Source organism: Oryzias latipes, chromosome 8, assembly GCF_053564925.1.
Source record: "Oryzias latipes strain Hd-rR chromosome 8, Olatipes_Hd-rR_3.1".
NCBI classification, from domain to species: Eukaryota; Metazoa; Chordata; class Actinopteri; order Beloniformes; family Adrianichthyidae; genus Oryzias; species Oryzias latipes.
The window spans coordinates 1569919-1590261 of NC_136244.1; the positions used below are offsets into that span (position 1 = coordinate 1569919).

The following is a 20343-nucleotide window of genomic DNA, read 5'->3' on the forward strand; positions in this document are numbered from 1 at the left end:
TATTGGTCAGAATAACCATTCTTTCTCTGCTACCTTTTTTTAACATGTTCTTGATTAGAGCTGCACGGTATGAGGAAAACTCGTGATATGCGATATTAGAGATTAAAATTGCGATAACGATATAATTTGTGGTAAATAAACAAATAGCAAAATAACCAAATAACCATTCCCATTTCATTGCAACAGTTTAAAAATTATACTCCAAATGACATTCGTCGACATAGGTGACAAACATCTTACATAATAGGGCTCCATCAGATTGGTCAACAAAGTGAAGGCGTCCACCCGATTGGTCAAATGCATAAAGGGATTTATTTGATTTGTTAAATGGTTCAAGCTGCCATTAGATTTAACACATTTAAGGTTTACGATTTATTGCGATAATTACCGTCTTTTGCGATGTGCATATTGCAGCGCTGGATTTTGCGATAAGGATAAATTTGCGGTATATTGTGCTGGCCTATTCTTGATCCTCTTATTTTCTTTTTTCATGCTATTTTTTTCCATACTGCAAGTTATTCAAGTAATAAAATAAACTAAAAGTAAAAAATAATCAGATGCCTCTATAAAAATATGTGGTGCCTGCTAGCCCCCACGCCCAAAATTCAACACATTTGATTGACAGAGTTTGAGTAGCCCTTTTCAAATGGTAGGGGTGTGGAGTAACAAAGAGCTCCCTTCTGAATGGCAAGAGTAGCTGCCATAGAAATGTTGACTCAGACTGACACGGACCAATCACTGCTGACTGACGAAGTCTGGCTCCAATATGGCGGCATCCGTAGTGCAAAAAATTTGCGACTGAATTGACTTCCCTGCGTTGGAGCCGGAAGTAAAGAACTTTCTATGGGTGACGTAGGCCTGGGCGATAAATCGATCAAATGAATTAATTCGAATTTTTTGTTACGGGCGATTTCAAAAATAACTAAATCGAGTTTTTATGTGGCGCATTTTTGGCTCCCCAGAGCTTCCGTAGCTTTAGTATCACACGGCGAAACGCGAAAATCGACGCACGAAGCAGCTAACGACAGCATGGCTACCGCTGACAGTGGGAAGTTTGTTCCCAAGAAAGGAATCAAATCATCTGTTGTTTGGAACTGGTCTGGGTTTACTGCCACAGACGTGGAGGAAGAGAGAGACCCCACGCTGCCTAAAGCCCATCGGAGTCAAAGGCTCTCACGCGCCCTCGCGTGGGAGACGCTCAGTCCTCTTACACACGCACGCGCCCTGACACAGAAACACATACTCATTCTACAACGCCTGTATAGTTAGTTATTAGTTAGTTAGTTGTTACTGTTATTTGTTAATAAAGAATACTGCGTTGTAATTATTACTTGTACCGATATATTCATTTGCGACGCGGCCACCGTAGGATTTTGTTAGAACCAAGATATGAGAGTACAGGGCTCCAGACTGCGAGCAATTGGTCGCATTTTGCGACCAAAATTTGAGAGCGTGCGACTGAATTTTACATCCATTCGCACATGTGCGACCAGTAAATCCTTCCCTTCCTGCGACCACCCTTCGTATTTTTTTATACATTAAACGTGGAAGGGGCACGTCAATGATCAATGAAATAATCAATGAGACGCAAACGCACACGCACGCAGGCAGACACACACACTCGCGCACATACTCATGAAACGCGAGCACACACTCGCGTGATGCCTGTGTATGAGGCGGCCACTGCGTGTGAGAAGAATAGGGAAAGCCACTGTGAGTGGCTAAAATGCGTGTAGGGGGAGGGGCCTAGAGCTGACCAACCAATCACAGTGGGGTATATGACTCTTGGGGGCGTGGCAATGACAGGGTTTGAAAGCAGGAAACCTGACAGCCCCCTCCCTCCCCGGACCACATGAAGGAGTTCCTTACTTTCCTTTAGAACGTATCTTTTCGTTCGTAATTTTCTACATACATGCAGTCCGTGCTGTACTTTTTCTGGGCCGCACAGACCCGGAGGAAGGTTTAGGTTTTGGTTAGGGTTACGGCGGCGCATCAAACGGGTTACGGGAGCACACCGCTCCCGTCCCGCGGGAGTCGGGTCAGCTGAGGAGAATAAATGTCCCACACCTACATGCGTGACAGTTAACGGGGCTTGAACTTTAAACACGCTCGAGCAAAAATAACATTAGTTTTAGACACACTGAAAATACTTGGGGAAAATGCAACGATAGACGTGTTTGAGATGAACCAGCACCTCGCCTGGAAATGGAGTTGTCCTTAACATTCAGTTTAGTTTTAATATTCTTCTCCCCCTTAGTATGATCTGTGATATTATATATTTTATGATTATTTAAGGTTTTGTAATGTATGTAGCCTTTTTTAATGAATTGGTATTTTAAATTATTTTGATTAATCCCTCCACTACAAAAACCATCAGGACACATGTCCCATAATGCATTGTTTTGTAGCCTGTAGGGCAGCTTTCAGTCAGTTCAGTTTCCAGCTGTGTCCGGGTAGGTTTGCCCCTTGCTCCCACCCCTTTCTTGCGATATTTTTGTGATGATTGACAGGTGATGTTGGAGCAAAAACAAAAATATATGTCACACACCAGGTGATCTGCGCAGCGTTGAGTTCACCTGGGTGATCTCAAACACGCTTATTGTGCATCTTGGCTGCACTTATTTGGTGTCACAAAGATAAATTTCCATCAGTTTTCTTAACTATTTGTACTGTCATGACAGCGATGGTTCTGTCAGTTTACCTTCTTGGTGCATCTTCAAAAGTGCAGATTAAAATGTGACACTGAAATTGAAACAGCACATTGTAATTTCTGCATCTATTATTAATGTATTTATTAGTAATACAGTGGAAATTAGTAGATTTGGTTAGAATTTTGATTTACGGTATGCGCCCCTAAATTTTCTAGTTGTGCCCCTAAAATTTTCAGTTAGGGGCCACAGTGCTCCTAGTGAAAAAAGTTAGTCTGGAGCCCTGGAGTAATGTTAATCCTTTAGAAAATGGTGCTACTCTCAAGGTAAATGTTTGTCTCCTTTTAGTTTAGACTACAAAGTGCGACTTAAAACACAGCCGGGACTTTAAGTAAGGAATTAAACTTTTTATTTTGGATAAGTGAAAACAAGTTTAGAATAACGAAATTAGACAAAAACGAGACAAAAGTTTTATAAAACAAGACACAATTATTTAAACACAAGTCCAAAAAAGGAGTAAGAAGAAGAAAAATCTTATACTTAACTTCGATTCCAAGAGCGTGTTCATTTATTTATTATTCATCCCAGAAATGGGGGTTACATTTGTCTTTGGTTTGATTAAATAACAGCAACATTTGCTTGAACTTGTCTGCCATTTGTACTTATTGCTTTCCTTAAGTGGGGGGTGGGGGGTGGGGGGAATCGGGGAAAAAAATCGGAAATCGAATTAAAAAAAATAAAATCGGAGATTTTATTTCTAGGCCATATTGCCCAGCCCTAGGGTGACGTCACACTCCCTCACTCCAGTTCTCATTTACAGTTAATAGTTTTGAAGACAGATTCCTGAATTTATTTAAATTGAATTACCAAGCACACCAGTCATTTTGATATGAAGTTTGACAGTTGACAATAACTTAAGAGAAGCATTCCAAGAAGTGTTCAATCTTAGATATTAGAGGGAAAAAGATTCTCAAACTCTGAATTTGATATTTTTGTAGCTACCTAAAACGTGGAAAATGTGAATAACTCATCTGTTGTAGCGGGCAATGCTAACTAGCTTCTAGGGGTTCAGTAAAAAAAAAACATTCAAATCTAAGATGTTGATCCACATCTGTAGTGATCACTGACATAACAAGAAAAGGGACTAATTCACCTGCTACGGTCAAGTCTTAACTTTCCCTGGAGCAAAAAAACTGTGTTTATTGATATTGATTACAAATCAATCAAATGGATCCTTTTGTATCAAACAAACATTGATGTGTTTTTTTCTACCAGAGCCAAAATTGAACTTTAAAAGTGCCAAAAGTAGATTAGATCCGGCACAAATGTGTGAATTATAACATTTTTCTCACACTACTAACACCCTTGACTCTTTCTCAATTTCTGTGTAAAAGCAAATTAACTTGATATTTTTCTGTTAAACTTAGCAGAATAAAACGGAAGGGTCTGGATGCTTACCAATAGATTTGCACGCTTTGGTTACTGGGTCAACCTGCTAACCCTCCTCACACTCACATTTGTAGCTGCCCATCGTGTTAATGCAGGTCTGGCTGCAGGTGTCTGGACTGGCGCACTCATCAATATCTGATGAAGGGAGACATTTTAAAAAATGTATTTCTTGTCACTTCAGCTCAGTTGTGAGTTAACTGTTAATGAAAAAGAACACTGAGTGAATGACGGTTAACAGCAGAGTAAATACAGATTTGTACATTATTGCAAAAATGAGTAAAGGTAATTTTAAAATGACGACATAGAGCAGACGTCAGGGCATGGGCTCACCTTCGCACCGTCTTTTGTCTCTGAGGCTATATCCACACTGACACAAGCACTCGCGGCCGATTTTCAGGTCATTGCAAATGTGAGAGCAGCCTGCAAAGAAAAAGAAGAGGCCTTTTTATGAGGATATAATTACAACTCTAAGGACACGCAGGACCCGAGGTAGATGCATAAACTAGTAATTAACCAGAAAGTTGTGAAAAGCTGCACCCACCACATTCCCGAAGAGGCTCATCTGACCAATCCCTGCAGTCCCTTTTGTTGTCACACACTCTCTCCATGGTTATGCACTCCCCACTGCGACACTTGAACTTGTCCGGGCCCTCACAGTGGGTCACTGTGCGAGCCAAATGATAACATGAGTTAAAAAGGTACAGCTTTTCAGTGTGACTATGGAGCATAGAAGGGTCCTCTTACCGTTGACACAGCTGGATTCGTCAGTCGTGTCTCTGCAGTCCTTCTGCTGGTTGCACTGGCAACTGCCGTGGATGCAGGTTCCATCACCACATTCAAACTCATCTGGATGGCAGGTGGAGCGAGCTAACGGCAAAGCAACTGTAGTAAGTAATGGCGTAGTGAAGAAATGCAGGACATGACGTTTGGAACCACAAACTTACTGCAGCCAGCTTCATCAGATCCATCCAAGCAGCCAGCATCTCCATCACACTTCCAGCTGCCGTGGATGCACTCTCCGCTGCCACAGCGGAACTCCATCGAGTGGCACTGATGAGAGGCGAGCGTCACGGGGGCTTCGGCGTGGCAGCTCTGGGGCCACTCATCAGAGCCATCAAGACAGTCGCTTTAACCGTCGCAGGCCCACTGGGGAGGGACGCAGATGCTGTTGTTGCACTCGAAGGATGCAGAGCTTCAGGTGATGGGAGGGCAGGAGACCTCATCACCCCCATCATCGCAATCCTCATCTCCGTCACACACAAAGAAGGCTGAGACGCACTGGCCATTCTCGCAGCGGAAGTCTGAGGCTAAACACTGTTTGGCAGCTAGCAAAGAGGAGACATGAGAGGTCAGACAGAGGCAGACGAGCGCAGATGTCCATAAAATAAGAACCTCAGTCTTAGCGTAGTTCTTGCAGAAAACAACAGATGCATTTTCAAATATCAGTATCTCTAGCTGCTTATCTTAGTATCTGCAGGGCTCGACAAACTTAGCCATTTGTTCGCTGGCCCGGTCCAGCTCGCTCGGGCAGCAAGGACCACAAGACTTTATTTTTGACTTGTCCGCTCGGGCCACTAAAATATTTAACGGTTAATATATTTTTCACCTTTTTCAATAAAGTATATTTTGCGAAAACGTGTAGATTTACCTCGTCTTCATCACTTTGAAAGTTTGACGTCCGCCACGATTGTTTTGGTCACGTGGTGCGCACCGTGCTCGCCACGTGACCAACAGCGAACTGTGTTCGCTCACGGCATCCGTCGGACCAACTTAATGCCGCGAAAATAGATATGGAAGGAGTAGATGGTGAGGCTACTGAAGATGCTGAAGAGAGACTGAAGCGTGTCAGAGATACAACACAACTTCTGCACTGTTTTATACACAGATTACATAACTTTTAAGAGTAAACAAAAATTCCAAAATGCATTTTATTCCATTAGCAGACACTTCAACTCCTAACATAAGAACTTGTGTTTTTTTTCTCCACACAATTAAAACGACCGTAAGCATATTACAAAATCTTGTGATAAATTCAAACTCCTGTACCTGCTCAGTGACTGACTTAACACCGGTATAACTCCGCATACGCTGACGTGAGCTTTAGCTTAGCTTAGCTCTGGACCTAAGAGCTTATTATGATAAACACTTTAATTCTTGTTTACATGCCTGTTCCATAAATTCACACTTCTGCAAGGCTTTTATGCATCTCTCATCAGATAGTTTATCACCTTTAGCTCACACTGGACTTAAACATCTCTAATGTGTGTGAAACTGCTCGCCACCGATTCACGTCCGCCATCTTGGCAACAAACCGCGGCGTCCGAGTCATCCTAACTTGCTTAAACTACAAGTAAACGTCACTTAAGTTCACTCTAAAGCCCTCAAAACACATCATTACTTTAAAAAAAACATTTGTGTGTTAATTTCAGCCACCTTACCTGCAAAATATACAAAATCACAGTCAAAAAGAGCGCACTTCTTCATGATAAATTCTGCTGACTCATTCATCCAGTCCTGACTTGGCTTCTTCTGCTGGTCAGCTACTGACGTGTAGAGCACCAAGCGCCCTCTGCTGACGAAACTAGGTATTGGCCAAAACCGTTTTTAAATACAAACTGAAAGTTTAAGTAGTTCTAACAGTGATGTTACTGATTATTTCCGAGATCAAAATGAAATTAAATGGGGGGCATCTGTTTTAATGAATTCTTAAATCACACAGTGCCACACATTGAAGATGAAACTGTAATCACTAAGCTTTAAGCTGAATTTCAAAGAATCAAAGGCAACTCCAAATACCTGAATCTCACACTCAAATGCAGTATAATGCCAACGTACTTCATTTTGTTTTTCTTTACAACACTTTAAGCAGTAAGTATTTCTAGTCAAAAGCTGAAGGATCTCAGTAATTTCATTTTATTTAATTTTTCAATTATTTGATTTTATTAAGTAACTAAAGTAACTAAAAAGTAAATGTAACTTTGCAACTTTAAACAAGTAACTCTGCAAATTTGAACCACATAACAGTAATTAAGGATCTAAAAAGTAAATGTAATTTTGGAACAGTATCAAAAAGCAGAACCTCAAGGCAGTCAGAACTCTTCTTCTTTCTCTTTCGGCTTTTCCCATCAGGGGTCGCCACAGCGAATCATCCTTTTCCACCTCACTCTATCATGGACATCTTCTACCCTAACATTAGCCAACTTCATGTCCTCTGTTAAGACATCCATGTATCTCCTCTTTGGCCGTCCTCTTGCCCTCCTGCCAGGCAGCTCCATCTCCAACATCCTTCTACCAATATATCCACTATCCCTCCTCTGAACATGTCCAAACCATCTCAGTCTGGCTTCTCTGACTTTGTCCCTAACACAGGCAACATGAGCCGTCCCTCTGATGTACTCGTTCCTTATCCTGTCTAACCTGGTCACTCCTAAGGAGAACCTCAACATCTTCATCTCCGCTACCTCCATCTCAGCCTCTTGTCTCTGTCTCACTGCTACCGTCTCTAACCCATAGAGCAGAGCTGGTCTCACCACTGTCTTGTACACCTTTCCTTTGAGTCTTGCTGGCACTCTTCTGTCACACAACACTCCTGACACTTTCCTCCACCCGCTCCAACCTGCCTGCACTCGCCTCTTCACCTCTTTTCCACAATCCCCATCACACTGAACTGTTGACCCCAAGTACTTAAACTCCTGCACCTTCTTCACCTCAGCCCCCTGTAACCTAACGCTTCTACCTTGATCCCTCTCGTTCAGACACATGTATTCTGTCTTACTACGACTGACCTTCATGCCTCTTCTTTCCAGAGCAAACCTCCACCTCTCTAGCTGTTCCTCCACCTGCTCTCTACTCTCACTGCAAATTACAATGTCATCCGCAAACATCATTGTCCAGGGAGATTCCTGTCTTACCTCGTCTGTCAGCCTGTCCATCAGCATAGCAAACAAAAAAGGACTCAAAGCTGATCCTTGGTGTAGTCCCACCTCCACCTTGAACTCCTCTGTCTGACCTACAGCACATCTCACCACCGTCATACTTCTCTCATACATGTCCTGAACTACTCTGACATACTTCTCTGCCACTCCAGACGACCTCATACAGTACCACAGCTCCTCCCTCGGCACCCTGTCATACGCCTTCTCTAAATCTACGAACACACAATGCAGCTCCTTCTGACCATCTCTGTACTTTTCCATCAACATTCTCAAAACCAAAAATGGCATCAGTGGTGCTCTTACGGGGCATGAAACCATACTGCTGCTCACAAATCTCCACCTTCTTCCTAAGCCTGGCTTCCACTACTCTTTCCCACAGCTTCATTGTGTGGCTCATCAACTTTATTCCTCTATAGTTGCTGCAGTTCTGCGTGTCACCCTTGTTCTTAAAGATCGGGACCAGAACGCTTCTCCTCCATTCCTCAGGCATCTTCTCACTCTCTAAAATCCTATTGAACAACCTCGTTAGAAATTCCACTGCTGTCTCTCCTAAGCACTTCCATACCTCCACAGGTACGTCATCAGGACCAACGGCCTTTCCGCTCTTCATCCTTTTCAGAGCCTTCCTAACCTCATCCTTTCCAATCTCTGCTACCTCCTGCTCCACAACGACCACATCTTCCTCCCTTCTTTCCCTGTCATTTTCCTCGTTCATCAGCTCCTCAAAATACTCCTTCCATCTTTTCTGTACACTCTCTTGGGTTGTTAGCAACTTTCCATCTCTGTCCTTAATCACCCTTATCTGTTGCACGTCCTTCCCATCTCTGTCTCTCTGTCTGGCTAGCCTGTACAAGTCCTTCTCTCCTTCCTTTGTGTCTAACCTGTCATATAGCTCATCGTAAGCTTTCTGTTTGGCCTTTGCCACCTCTCTCTTCACTCTACGCTGCGCTTCCTTGTACTCCTGTCTACCTTCCTCAGTCCTTTCTACATCCCACTTCCTTTTAGCCAACCTCTTCCTCTGGACGCATTCCTGTACTTCCTCATTCCACCACCAAGTCTCTTTACCGTCTTTCCTCTTTCCAGATGACACACCTAGCACCTTCCTACCCGTTTCCCTGATAATCTCTGCTGTAGTTTCCCAGTCCTCTGGAAGCTCATCCTGACCACCCAGAACCTGTCTCAACTTCTGCCTAAATTCCTCACAAGTTTCTTCATTCTGTAGCTTCCACCACTTGGTCTTCTTTTCTGTTTTCCCTCTCTTTTTCTTCCTGACCTCCAGAGTCATCTTACACACCACCATGCGGTGCTGTCTGGCTACACTCTCTCCTACCACCACTTTGCAGTCATTAACCTCTCTCAAATGACCTCGTCTACATAGGATGTAGTCCACCTGAGTACTCCTACCTCCACTTCTGTATGTCACTCTATGTTCCTCTCTCTTCTGGAAGTAAGTGTTGACTACAGCCATTTCCATCCTCTTCGCAAAGTCCACCACCATCTGTCCCTCCAGATTCCTTTCCTTCACACCAAACCTGCCCATCACCTCCTCATCACCTCTGTTGCCCTCACCAACATGCCCATTAAAGTCTGCTCCAATAACAACTCTCTCTCCTCTGGGGATACTCTCTATGACCTCATCCAACTCACTCCAGAATCTCTCCTTCACTTCTAACTCACAGCCAACCTGTGGCGCATACCCACTGACTACATTCACCATCACCCCTTCAATTTCTAACTTTAGGCTCATCATCCTGTCTGAGACTCTTTTCACCTCTAGAACACTGTTTACAAACTCCCCCTTCAGAATCACTCCTACCCCGTTCCTCTTCCTATCAACACCATGATAGAACAGTTTGTATCCTCCTCCAATACTACGTGCCTTGCTGCCCTTCCACCTTGTCTCCTGCACACACAGTACATCTACCTTCCTTCTCTCCATCATGTCTGCCAGCTCTCTGCCTTTCCCTGTCATTGTGCCAACGTTAAGAGTCCCTATTCTCAAACCTATGTTCCTGCCTTTTCCCTTCTCTCTCTGGTCACGGACCCTTCTGCCTCCCCTCTTTCTTCCACCAACAGTAGTCAAATTTCCACCGACACCCTGTAGGTTAACAGCATCGGTGGCGGTCGTTGTTAACCCGGGCCTCGACCGATCCGGTATGTCTAAAGTGTTGTGGATGATTCGCATGGTTATTTTGGCAATTTTTTACGCCGGATGCCCTTCCTGACGCAACCCTCTCTATTTATCCGGGCTTGGGACCGGCACAGAAGTAACTGGCTTGCAACCCCTGTGGCTAGATTTCAAGGCAGTCAGAACAAAAAAGTAAATAAAACTTCTGAACTATTGATTAGGAACAAATGTGAAATAGCAGTGATTAGAAGCAGCATGAAAACTTCTTAACTAGTGTTACCTACTACACTGCAGTGCTCTCTTCAAAAAATCTGAAACAGACTAGAGCAGATGTAAGTTTGATATGGTCTATTTTCTTTTTTTTTTGTTACTTTATTTTTATTAATTTTTGTTAAATGTAAACAAAATCCAAACCACAACTACAATCAAAAACAAGGGTCAATACTAGGTGCTTGTTGTCTATTTGCTGTAAAGTGTCCATTTTTCCCATTTTCGGTGTAATAGTGCCTCTTGCAGTCTCAGCCTGTATGTTATTTTTTCCCTTGAATGGATGTCGTTAATTGTTGAAGTCCATTGCTCCTTTGATGGGATCGATGTAGTGCCCCAGTTCCTGGTCAATGATTTTTTAGCGGCTAGTGACATAACTTTAAATAAGTGTTCATCACTTTGGTGGACGGAGTTTCCTGAGAACATGTCCAAATAAAACTGTTTGTTCTTCAGTTTCGGTGTTATAAAAAATCTTATAAGGTTCTTCCAGGCGAATTCTCTCCATGTTCGTGATCCAGTGGAAGTATTGTGGTGTCTCCACATGTCTAACCAGTCCTGCTCAGTTATCTGTATGTTTAATTCTTTTTCCCAGTTACATTCATCTTTTATAGTTGAGTTTTTGTCATACTCCATTAGAGCTTTATATAGTGTACTAATCACTTTAGAATTGCTGTCTTTATATGCCTTTATTATTGTTTGAATGATCCCACCCTCGTCCCCAGTAGAGCCTCTTTGTATTTTAGTCTTATAATAATTTTTCATTTGTAAGTTTCTAAAAAAATTCAGATTTTCAAGGTGAAATTGTTTAGCCAAACTCTCAAAACTCTCCAGCTGTCCGTCTGATACGGTCTATTTTCAGTAATTGAAAAGTGTATAAATAAGTGGTAGATGTCACCAAAATGCACCATATTAAAATTCTTTTAATGGTTTATAAATGTTTTTTATGGTCTTGGGCCTTCTTATTTAAATGATGCTATTTTAAATTACAAACCCTCGCGGACCCTGAGGTCCTCTGGCACTGGCCTCTTGGTTGTCCCTAAGGTGAGGACCAGGACACACGGTGAGGCTTCATTCTGCCATTACGGCCCTCGCCTGTGAAACGGCCTGCCAGAGAACCTCAGGGCTGCAGAGACTATAGAGGTTTTTAAGAAGAGGCTCAAGACCCACCTTTTTAGTCTGGCTTTTACATGACTTTGATCATTTCCTATGTCTTTTTTATTTTTTATCTATCTATTTATTAATTTATTAATTTATTTATTTATTTACGTATTTATTCATTTATTTATTTGTAAGGACTATTATTATCTGTTTTTAATATGCTATTCTTTTTATTGTTATTTTACCAATGATACGTAGGTTATGTTTTAATCAGTTTACGTATTTTATTTTTTAAATACTAAAATATTTAAATCTTATTTTATTTTTTATCTTTTTTCTATTTTTATTGTTGTTATTTTATGATCATTTTTATTCTGATGTTTTTAGCTCCAGTGTTTCCTCTTGGGGATCCATTTTTCTGGGGCACCACCAGCTTGACCTGTAGTGGGTGCTGTTGCTGCGGTGCCCGTTCTGGTTGGGCGGGCTGGGGTTCCGCTCTGTGGTCTAATAGCCATGGAGTGGGCCCTGGGCTGCTCTGTGCTGGGCGGGCGCTGTGGTAGTGACCCCTGTGGTCTGGCTGGGCCTTGGAATAAATGGATCCCCATCATATCGTTTCCTCACAGCAGTACCAAGCCAGAGCTTCTTTTAGCTGCAGTTCTTTGTTTCTGTCCAGGGTTCTACTGGGGGAACTGGGTGGGTGGGTGGGGTGTGGGTGTGGGTGGCGTGGGGGGGTGGTGAGGGAGGGGTCCCATCTTTGTGTGATTGTCCTTTGTTTGCTGTTTTTAACAATTTTCGTTTTTTTTTTACCTTTTTATCTGCTTTTATGTTAAGCGCTTTGTGTTTTTAACTGAAATGAAAGGCGCTATATAAATAAATAAAGTTTGAGTTTGAGTTTGAGTCATAGTTCGACTGTTCCCGATGCTGACGTTGTACGACACTGGACCTGATGAGTCCAACACCACTGCTGGTATCCATTTTGGACCATAGGAATAGTTTCGGATGAACACCTCGTCTCCTGATCCAAAACTTCTCAATGTTTTCTTTGTGTCATGTTGGTCTTTCTGTTTCAGTTGTTTTTTCTGAACTCTTGTTTTTACATCCGGCATGAGCAGGTCAAAAGCTGATCCAAGTCTCCGTGACATCATCACTTCTGCTGGGGACAAACCTGTTGTTGCATGCGGTGTAATACGATAACTGAACAGAAATCTTGACAGTTTTGTTTGGAGGGTGTCACCTTGTATCTTCTTCATCCCCTCCTTAAAAGTCTGCACTGCTCTTTCAGCCAGACCGTTAGAAGATGGGTGGAAAGGTGCAGATCTTACATGGTCCAGGGCTCCAGACTAACTTTTTTCACTGTTGCCCCCAACTGAACATTTTAGGGGCACAACCAGAAAATTTAGGGGCGCAAACCGTAAATCAACATGCTAACCAAATCTACTAATTTCCACTGTATTACTAATAAATACTTTAATAATAGATGCAGAAATTACAATGTGCTGTTTCAAATTCAGTGTCACATTTTATTCTGCACTTTTGAAGATGCAACAACAGGTAAACTGACAGCACCATCGCTATCATGACAGTACAGATAGTAAAGAAAATACCATACATTCAGAATAAAAAAAGTGCTTAGTAACAAAGGGATTACCGTAGTAACCTTTCAGTCATTTCACAGTTACAAACAATACTTAAATGTATGTAAACATTAGGGGCACTGGCCAATTACATTCCACTAAAACATGGAGGTCTAAACAACTTGAGCCTTTACTCACCCCCCCTTAGAGCAGATCCTCCTGTGTTCCTCTAGGAGGCTCAGAAGGCCAGCCCTTGTAATTTGGCCTCCTAGACCTTTTATCCTGACTGGACCATGTTTGTACAGCTTCCTTTGTTACGGGAACCAAGGGAGGAACCCAGGTGCAGGAACGACAACAAGTCGGCGTAACGTGGAAACAGGCTTTTAATGCCAAGAGCACACTCGAACATGGAGCATGAACGAAAACGCTACGACAACCACAGAACAAACAGAGCAGGATAAGAAGGGAACCTAATCAGAGAGAACATGAGCACCAGCTGTGAAAACACCGGGGACAGGTGAGGGAGGAGGAGCGAGCAGGAGGGTTGCGGCTAAGCAGCAGGGCCATCCATGACAGAACCCCCGTCCCTAAGTCCGGCTACCAGACGGACCCCGACGAGGCTGATCCGGATGGAGGCGATGGAAACGGGTGATCATCGAGGGGTCGCAGATGTGACGTTCGGGCACCCACTGCCGACCTGCCGTACTGTAACCCTCCCAGTCGATTAGGTACAGAATACCCCGTCCGACCCTCCTGGAGGCAAGAATCTCCCGGATAGTGTAAACCGGACCCCCGTCCACCATCCGTGGAGCAGGAGGAGGAGTGGGAGCGGGCTGCAGGGGGGAGTCCTGGGCAGGCTTCAACTTGCTGACGTGGAACACGGGATGCACCTTCATGGAGCGAGGCAGGTCCAGTCTTACAGCCACAGGATTGATGACACGGGTGATGGGAAATGGACCAATGTATCTGGGGTGCAGTTTCCTAGGACCACCCCGCAAACGGATGTCAGACGTGGACAGCCACACCCTGTCTCCCACCTTGTAGTCAGGAGCGGCAGATCTCCTACGGTTGGCCACCGTAGTGAAACGCTCCTGGTTCCTTAGGAGCTCCAGCCGGAACCTGCTCCAGGTGCGACAACACCGTCTCACGAACGCCGCCGGTCCCGAGGAGGATGCCAATTGCTCCCGGTGTGGAAACAAGGGTGGCTGAAAACCATAGGCGGCCTGAAAGGGAGAGTACCCCGTAGAGTTAACCAGGGAGTTATGGGCGTACTCAACCCATGGGAGTTGCGAAGACCAGGTTCTGGGGTTCCTCCCGCACATGGCACGCAGCGACGTCTCCAGGTCCTGATTGTACCTCTCTACCTGGCCTGAGGATGGTCTGAGGATGGAATCCAGAACTCAGACTGACCTTGATCCCTAGGAGGTTGCAGAACTCCTTCCAAAAGGCGGCGATGAATTGTGGGCCCCGGTCCGACGTGATGTTCTGAGGAAGTCCATGAAGGCGAAACAGGTGGCACGAAACCAGGATAGCCAGTTCCTTGGCTGAAGGGAGTCTCTGCAGGGGTATGGCGTGGGCCAACTTAGAAAACCGGTCAATGATTGTGAGAATAACCGTACTACCTTGTGAGTTAGGTAATCCGGTAATGAAGTCCATGGAAACGTGGGACCAAGGTCTGGACGGCACAGGTAGAGGGTGAAGTAGCCCAGCTGGGGGGGTCCTGGGGGTCTTGACACTGGCACACACATGACAGGCTGACACAAAAGCCCGTATGTCAGAGGACATAGAGGGCCACCAGAAACGCTGGGCAATAAGGAACCCAGTCCTCGTAACACCAGGGTGGCAGGCCAGTCTGGAAGAGTGCCCCCACTTTAACACCATGGTGCGAAGAGTTGAAGGCACATAGAGTCGGCCCTCCGGACAGCCCGCGGGGATGGAGGAAGGATCTGGGACGAATGCCTGTACCTTTTGCTCCAGCGACCAGCGGGTGGTCCCTAGCACCATGCGCGAGGGAAGTACAGGTGCGCCTTCAGCAGGTCTCTCCTCCTCCTCCAGTTGGTACTGACGGGAGAGTGCGTCCGGTTTGACGTTCTTACTCCCCGGTCGATAGGAGAGGGTGACATCAAACCTGTCGAAGAACAGAGTCCACCTCGCCTGGCGGGGAGAGAGGCGTTTAGCAGACCGGATGTATTCAAGGTTCTTGTGGTCCGTCCAAACCAGAAATGGCTGCTCAGCCCCCTCCAACCAGTGGCGCCACTCCTCCAGGGCCACCTTCACAGCCAGCAGTTCTCTGTTCCCTATATCGTAATTTCTCTCCGCAGGAGTGAGCTTGCGGGAGAAATACGCGCAGGGATGAACTTTATTATCGGACGCCCTCTGTGACAACACAGCCCCCACACCTGACTCAGACGCATCCACCTCCACAATGAACTGTTTGGAGGGGTCAGGCTGAGTCAGTATAGGGGCTGCAGAGAAACGTCTCTTCAGCTCACAAAAAGCTTTCTCAGCTTCTTCGTCCCAAACAAAATGCATTTTATCAGACGTAATCCTATGAAGGGGTGCAGCAACGCCACTGAAACCTCTGATCAAACGCCTATAAAAATTGGCGAACCCCAAGAAGCGCTGAAGTTGCTTCCTACCAGAGGGAACCGGCCACTCCAGAACGGCCTGAACCTTGGAGTTATCCATCTGGACCTGGCCCGGAGAAACCACATACCCCAAGAACCGAGTCCGCGTAGTGTGGAATTCGCATTTCTCGGCCTTGCAGTAGAGGTGGTTCTCCAGGAGGCGCTGGAGGACAGCTCTGACGTGCTGCACATGTGAATCTAGGTCAGGAGAAAAAAATCAAAATATCGTCCAAGTACACAAACACAAATTTGTTCAGCATATCCTTCAGAACATCATTAATCAAGCATTGAAACACTGCCGGAGCATTTGTTAGCCCAAAGGGCATGACTAAATATTCAAAATGTCCGCTAGGCGTGTTAAACGCAGTCTTCCACTCATCGCCCTCTCTCACACAAACCAGATGATATGCGTTCCTGAGATCCAGCCTAGAAAAAATACGTGCTCCGCTTAACAGGTCAAACGCAGTGTCCATTTGAGGTAAGGGGTAGGTGTTACGCACAGTGATCTTGTTCAAACCCCTGTGGTCAATGCAGGGGCCGCAGGCACCCATCCCTCTAATGAGCCCCGCCTGTAAACTCTCCCGCAGATACGTGTCCATGGCCTCTCTTTCAGGCGGTGATAAGGGGTATATATGACCCTTTGGGGGTTGGGTCCCTGGCAGAAGGTTGATGGCACAGTCATAGGGGCGATGGGGAGGTAGAGATTTGGTACGTACCTTACAGAACACAGAACTTAAATTATGATAGGCGGAAGGAACATTACTAAGGTCTGGGGGATCCGGAGGCCACTGTACCTCAACAGAAACTCGGGCTGCAGCCGTAGAAAGGCAGTTTAGTAGACAAAAGGGGCTCCAAGATAGAAACTGCCCCGTAGCCCAATCAATGTGCGGTTGATGCCTGCATAACCAAGGGAACCCTAGAATTACAGGGGGTGATAGAGCCTCAACAACATGAAATGTCATAGTCTCCGTGTTGTTTCCCGAGACAGTCACAGAAACCATAACGGTGCGGTTAGAAACCTCGTGTATTACAGACCCGTTTATGGCATGGATCTCCAATGCTGGAGACAAAGGTTCGAGGGGTATCATAAGTCTCTCCACCACCTCCAGGGAGATCAGATCCCCATCCGAACCCGAGTCTATGAGAGTCTCAAACTCCTCCTGGGCCCCGGCAAATGCTACTAAGACTCTGGTTGATGGACGAGAGGACGAGGAAAAAACAGTATTGAGGCTCACCAGTCTCCTCATTGCTGGGGAGCCTCTGGCGTTTCCCGGGCAATGATGCACCATGTGTCCAGACTGTCCACGTGTCCAGACTGTCCGCAGTAGAAACATAAACCCTCTCGCTGGCGACGCCGACGTTCAGCCGTGGAGAACCGGCCTGCTCCTAGCTGCATGGGCTCCGGGGGAGGGATGGAAAACCGACGTGGAGGGCTGGAAAGAGGCGGAGACGGCTCCTCCGGAAGCGATGGGCGGAGCTTGGGGTGACCGCGTCGCTCCCAACCCCGTTCCCTCATCCTCCGGTCGATGCGACCCGCCAAGTCGATCAGCTCCTCCAGGTCCTCCGGAAGCTCCCTCGCCGCCAGCTCATCCTTCAGAGCGTCGGACAGCCCCCGAAGGAAAACGTCAGTAAGAGCCTCCTCCGGCCAGCGGGTACTGGCAGCCAAGGTCCGGAACTCCACCGCGTAGTCCGAGACGCTGCGGGAACCCTGCTGGAGGCTGAGAAGTTCCGAAGCGGCGGCTCGGTGAGGTGTGGTGGGGTCGAACACCGTTAGTAGCCGGGCGGAAAAGTCACGAAAGGAGCGTCTCAGCTCCGAGCTGCGTTCCCACTCCGCCAGTCCCCATCGTTTGGCTCTTCCGGTGAGGTAGCTCAGAGCAAACGCCACCTTGCTCTGTTCGGAGGGGAATTCACATGGATTAAATTCAAAGTGAAGACGACAGGAGGTGAGAAAAGCCAGACAGTCCTCAGCCGAGCCGTCAAAAGACTCAGGATGACCCAGTCTGATCTGCCGAGTCGGGGATGAAGGTGTATGCTCCAGCTGAGAAAGGCGTGCGTGGAGCTGCTGCATACCAGACATGACCTCCCGCATCTCCTTTCCGAAGACAGAGCCAGCCTCGGCGGAGGACCCAGGTAAGTCCCTCGAATCAGAAGTTCCTGCTGGGTTGGACATGGTCGTAGCGTAATTTTACGGGAACCAAGGGAGGAACCCAGGTGCAGGAACGACAACAAGTCGGCGTAACGTGGAAACAGGCTTTTAATGCCAAGATCACACTCGAACATGGAGCATGAACGAAAACGCTACGACAAACACAGAACAAACAGAGCAGCTTAAGAAGGGAACCTAATCAGAGAGAACATGAGCACCAGCTGTGAAAACACCGGGGACAGCTGAGGGAGGAGGAGCCAGCAGGAGGGTTGCGGCTGAGCAGCAGGGCCATCCATGACATCCTTGGCATCAACTCTTGTCTAGCCGCAGGTCGGAAGAACGAATCAATAGTTGGCTTGCTCATAGCTCAGACACACAAATCAGGTTGTGATGATATTTGTCTCTGTTTCCTTCCCACAGATGTTTAAACGCGCGCGATTGTCTCTAGGCCCCTCCACGCATTTTAGCCACTTACAGCGGCCATTGCCTATTCTTCTCACACGCATTGGCCGCCTCAGGCATCACTCAATGAAACGCGAGTGTGCGCTCGCGTTTCATGAGTATGTGTTTGCGTGCGTGTGCGCTCGCGTCTTAATGCTCATTTCATCGATCATTGACGTGCCCCTTCCACGTTTAATGTATAAAAAATACGGAGGGTGGGGGAGGCATATTTACTGGTAGCACATGTGCGACTGGATGTAAAATTCAGTCGCACACTCTCAAATTTTGGTCGCAGTCTGGAGCCCTGTGGTCAATTCCATTTTGTTTCATGAATGTCTCAAATTCTGCACTTGTGACACATGTCTTATTGTCTGATGCCAACATCTTTGGAAGACCAAACACACTGAAACTCTGTCTCAGTTTTTCAAAGGTGATTTGTGAAGTAGCTGATTTCACCGGATAAATGTCCATCCACTTTGAATGAGCATCTACCACCAACAAAAACATCTCACCTAGGAACGGTCCTGCATAGTCCACATGGATTCTGGACCAGGGTGTTTCTGGCCATTCCCAGGGGTGTAATGGTGCAGCGGGTGGTGATTTGTGGTGTTTTGACATTCTTCACATAACCGCACCTCCCTTTTGAAGATATGACCTTGCTAGACCTTTCATCTTTGACATGCCTGTGTGAATCTGATGCAGGAGCTTCAGGATTTTGTCTCTGCCTTTGGTGGGAATCCCCACTCTAGCTCCCCAGAGCACACATCCATCCCTCACACATCACCTCATTTTCCTTTGTTGATATGGCTTTAGGCGGCCGTCCGGTTTCGCCGGCCATCCTTTTAGTATGTACTCATGGACTTGGGACAATAGAACATCTGTAGATGTCCATCGCTTGATCTGTCTGGTGTCCAGCAGTGTGTCATCCAAAACATCCATCATCAAAACTTGTTCAACAGACTCTGATGTTGTTTCTGGCAGCGGCAATCTACTGAGTGCATAGGCGTTAGCATGGCTTTTGCCTGGTTTGTAGACAATGTAAACTGTGAAGCTTCGGATCGCGGGGCTCCTTCGCCCTCCGCTATGCGAAGGCGGCTGCCGGTTCGTAGACAAAGGTTGTCTGGGGGGGGTCCGACGAACCGCGGTGTGACTGAAGGAGGCGTAAATGCTAGTACGTAGTCCTGAGAAGCTGTGTAAAATCATCAGATGTTCACAACCATCAAAAAAGCCCTCTCCTCTGCCGCTAACACAAAGCTGCTCCTAGCATGTCTGTGTCTCTTAGCAGCCGGACAGACGGAGAAAGCACTGACGTCATCGCCCCCCCTCCCCTCTGGAAATGCTACGTCGAATTGAATTATAAACACTATTCGCAGGGTGGATTTTAAAACGAAAATGCAATCCCCCCTTTGCATTTTCGTTTTAATTATGACACAGAATAATAGGTTTTTATGTAGAAAATGAAAAAGCATTTCTGTTAATCCATCTTAATTGTCAAATTAGACATTTCTAAATGTGTTTTGCTACACATTTACCAGAGAACTTTTTGTAGACGATGTCATACTCATATGCACTTAACATTACAGCCCATCTTTGTACTCTCGGTGAGCCCATTTGAGGTATGGGCTTCTTCATGTTAAAAAGATAAATCAGTGGCTTATGATCTGTGTAAGTCGTGAAAACTCTGCCATACAAATATTTATGGAACTTCTTCAGACCAAATATTACGGCTAATGCTTCTTTGTCCAGCTGTGAATATCTCTTTTCAGCGGGTGAGAGAGTGTGTGACATGAAGCCTAGTGGTTTCTCACTGCCATCCTCCATTCTGTGTGACAACACAGCTCCAACACCATAAGATGATGCATCACATGACCAAACTAACTCTTTATCTGCTGAATAGTGGATTGATACATCATCGGAGTTCAGCAACCTTTTAGACTTTTCAAATGCTTCAACATGCCTCTGTTGCCATGACCACTTTACATTTTACCTCAAAAGTTCACGAGGGGGGGCCAACAGGGTTGCTAAGTTTG

At 45.9% G+C, this 20343-nt stretch overlaps 1 protein-coding gene across 1 annotated transcript in view; it reads right to left on the reverse strand.

The window, feature by feature from the left end:
• LOC100125501 (low-density lipoprotein receptor 1) overlaps nucleotides 1-20343 on the reverse strand; it is a 31245-nt gene that overhangs the window by 2095 nt on the left and 8807 nt on the right. Inside the window, 5 exon segments of the mRNA XM_078951017.1 lie at nucleotides 4121-4232; nucleotides 4428-4517; nucleotides 4639-4761; nucleotides 4842-4964; nucleotides 5042-5422. Coding sequence (XP_078807143.1) covers nucleotides 4121-4232; nucleotides 4428-4517; nucleotides 4639-4761; nucleotides 4842-4964; nucleotides 5042-5422 — 829 coding nt within the window.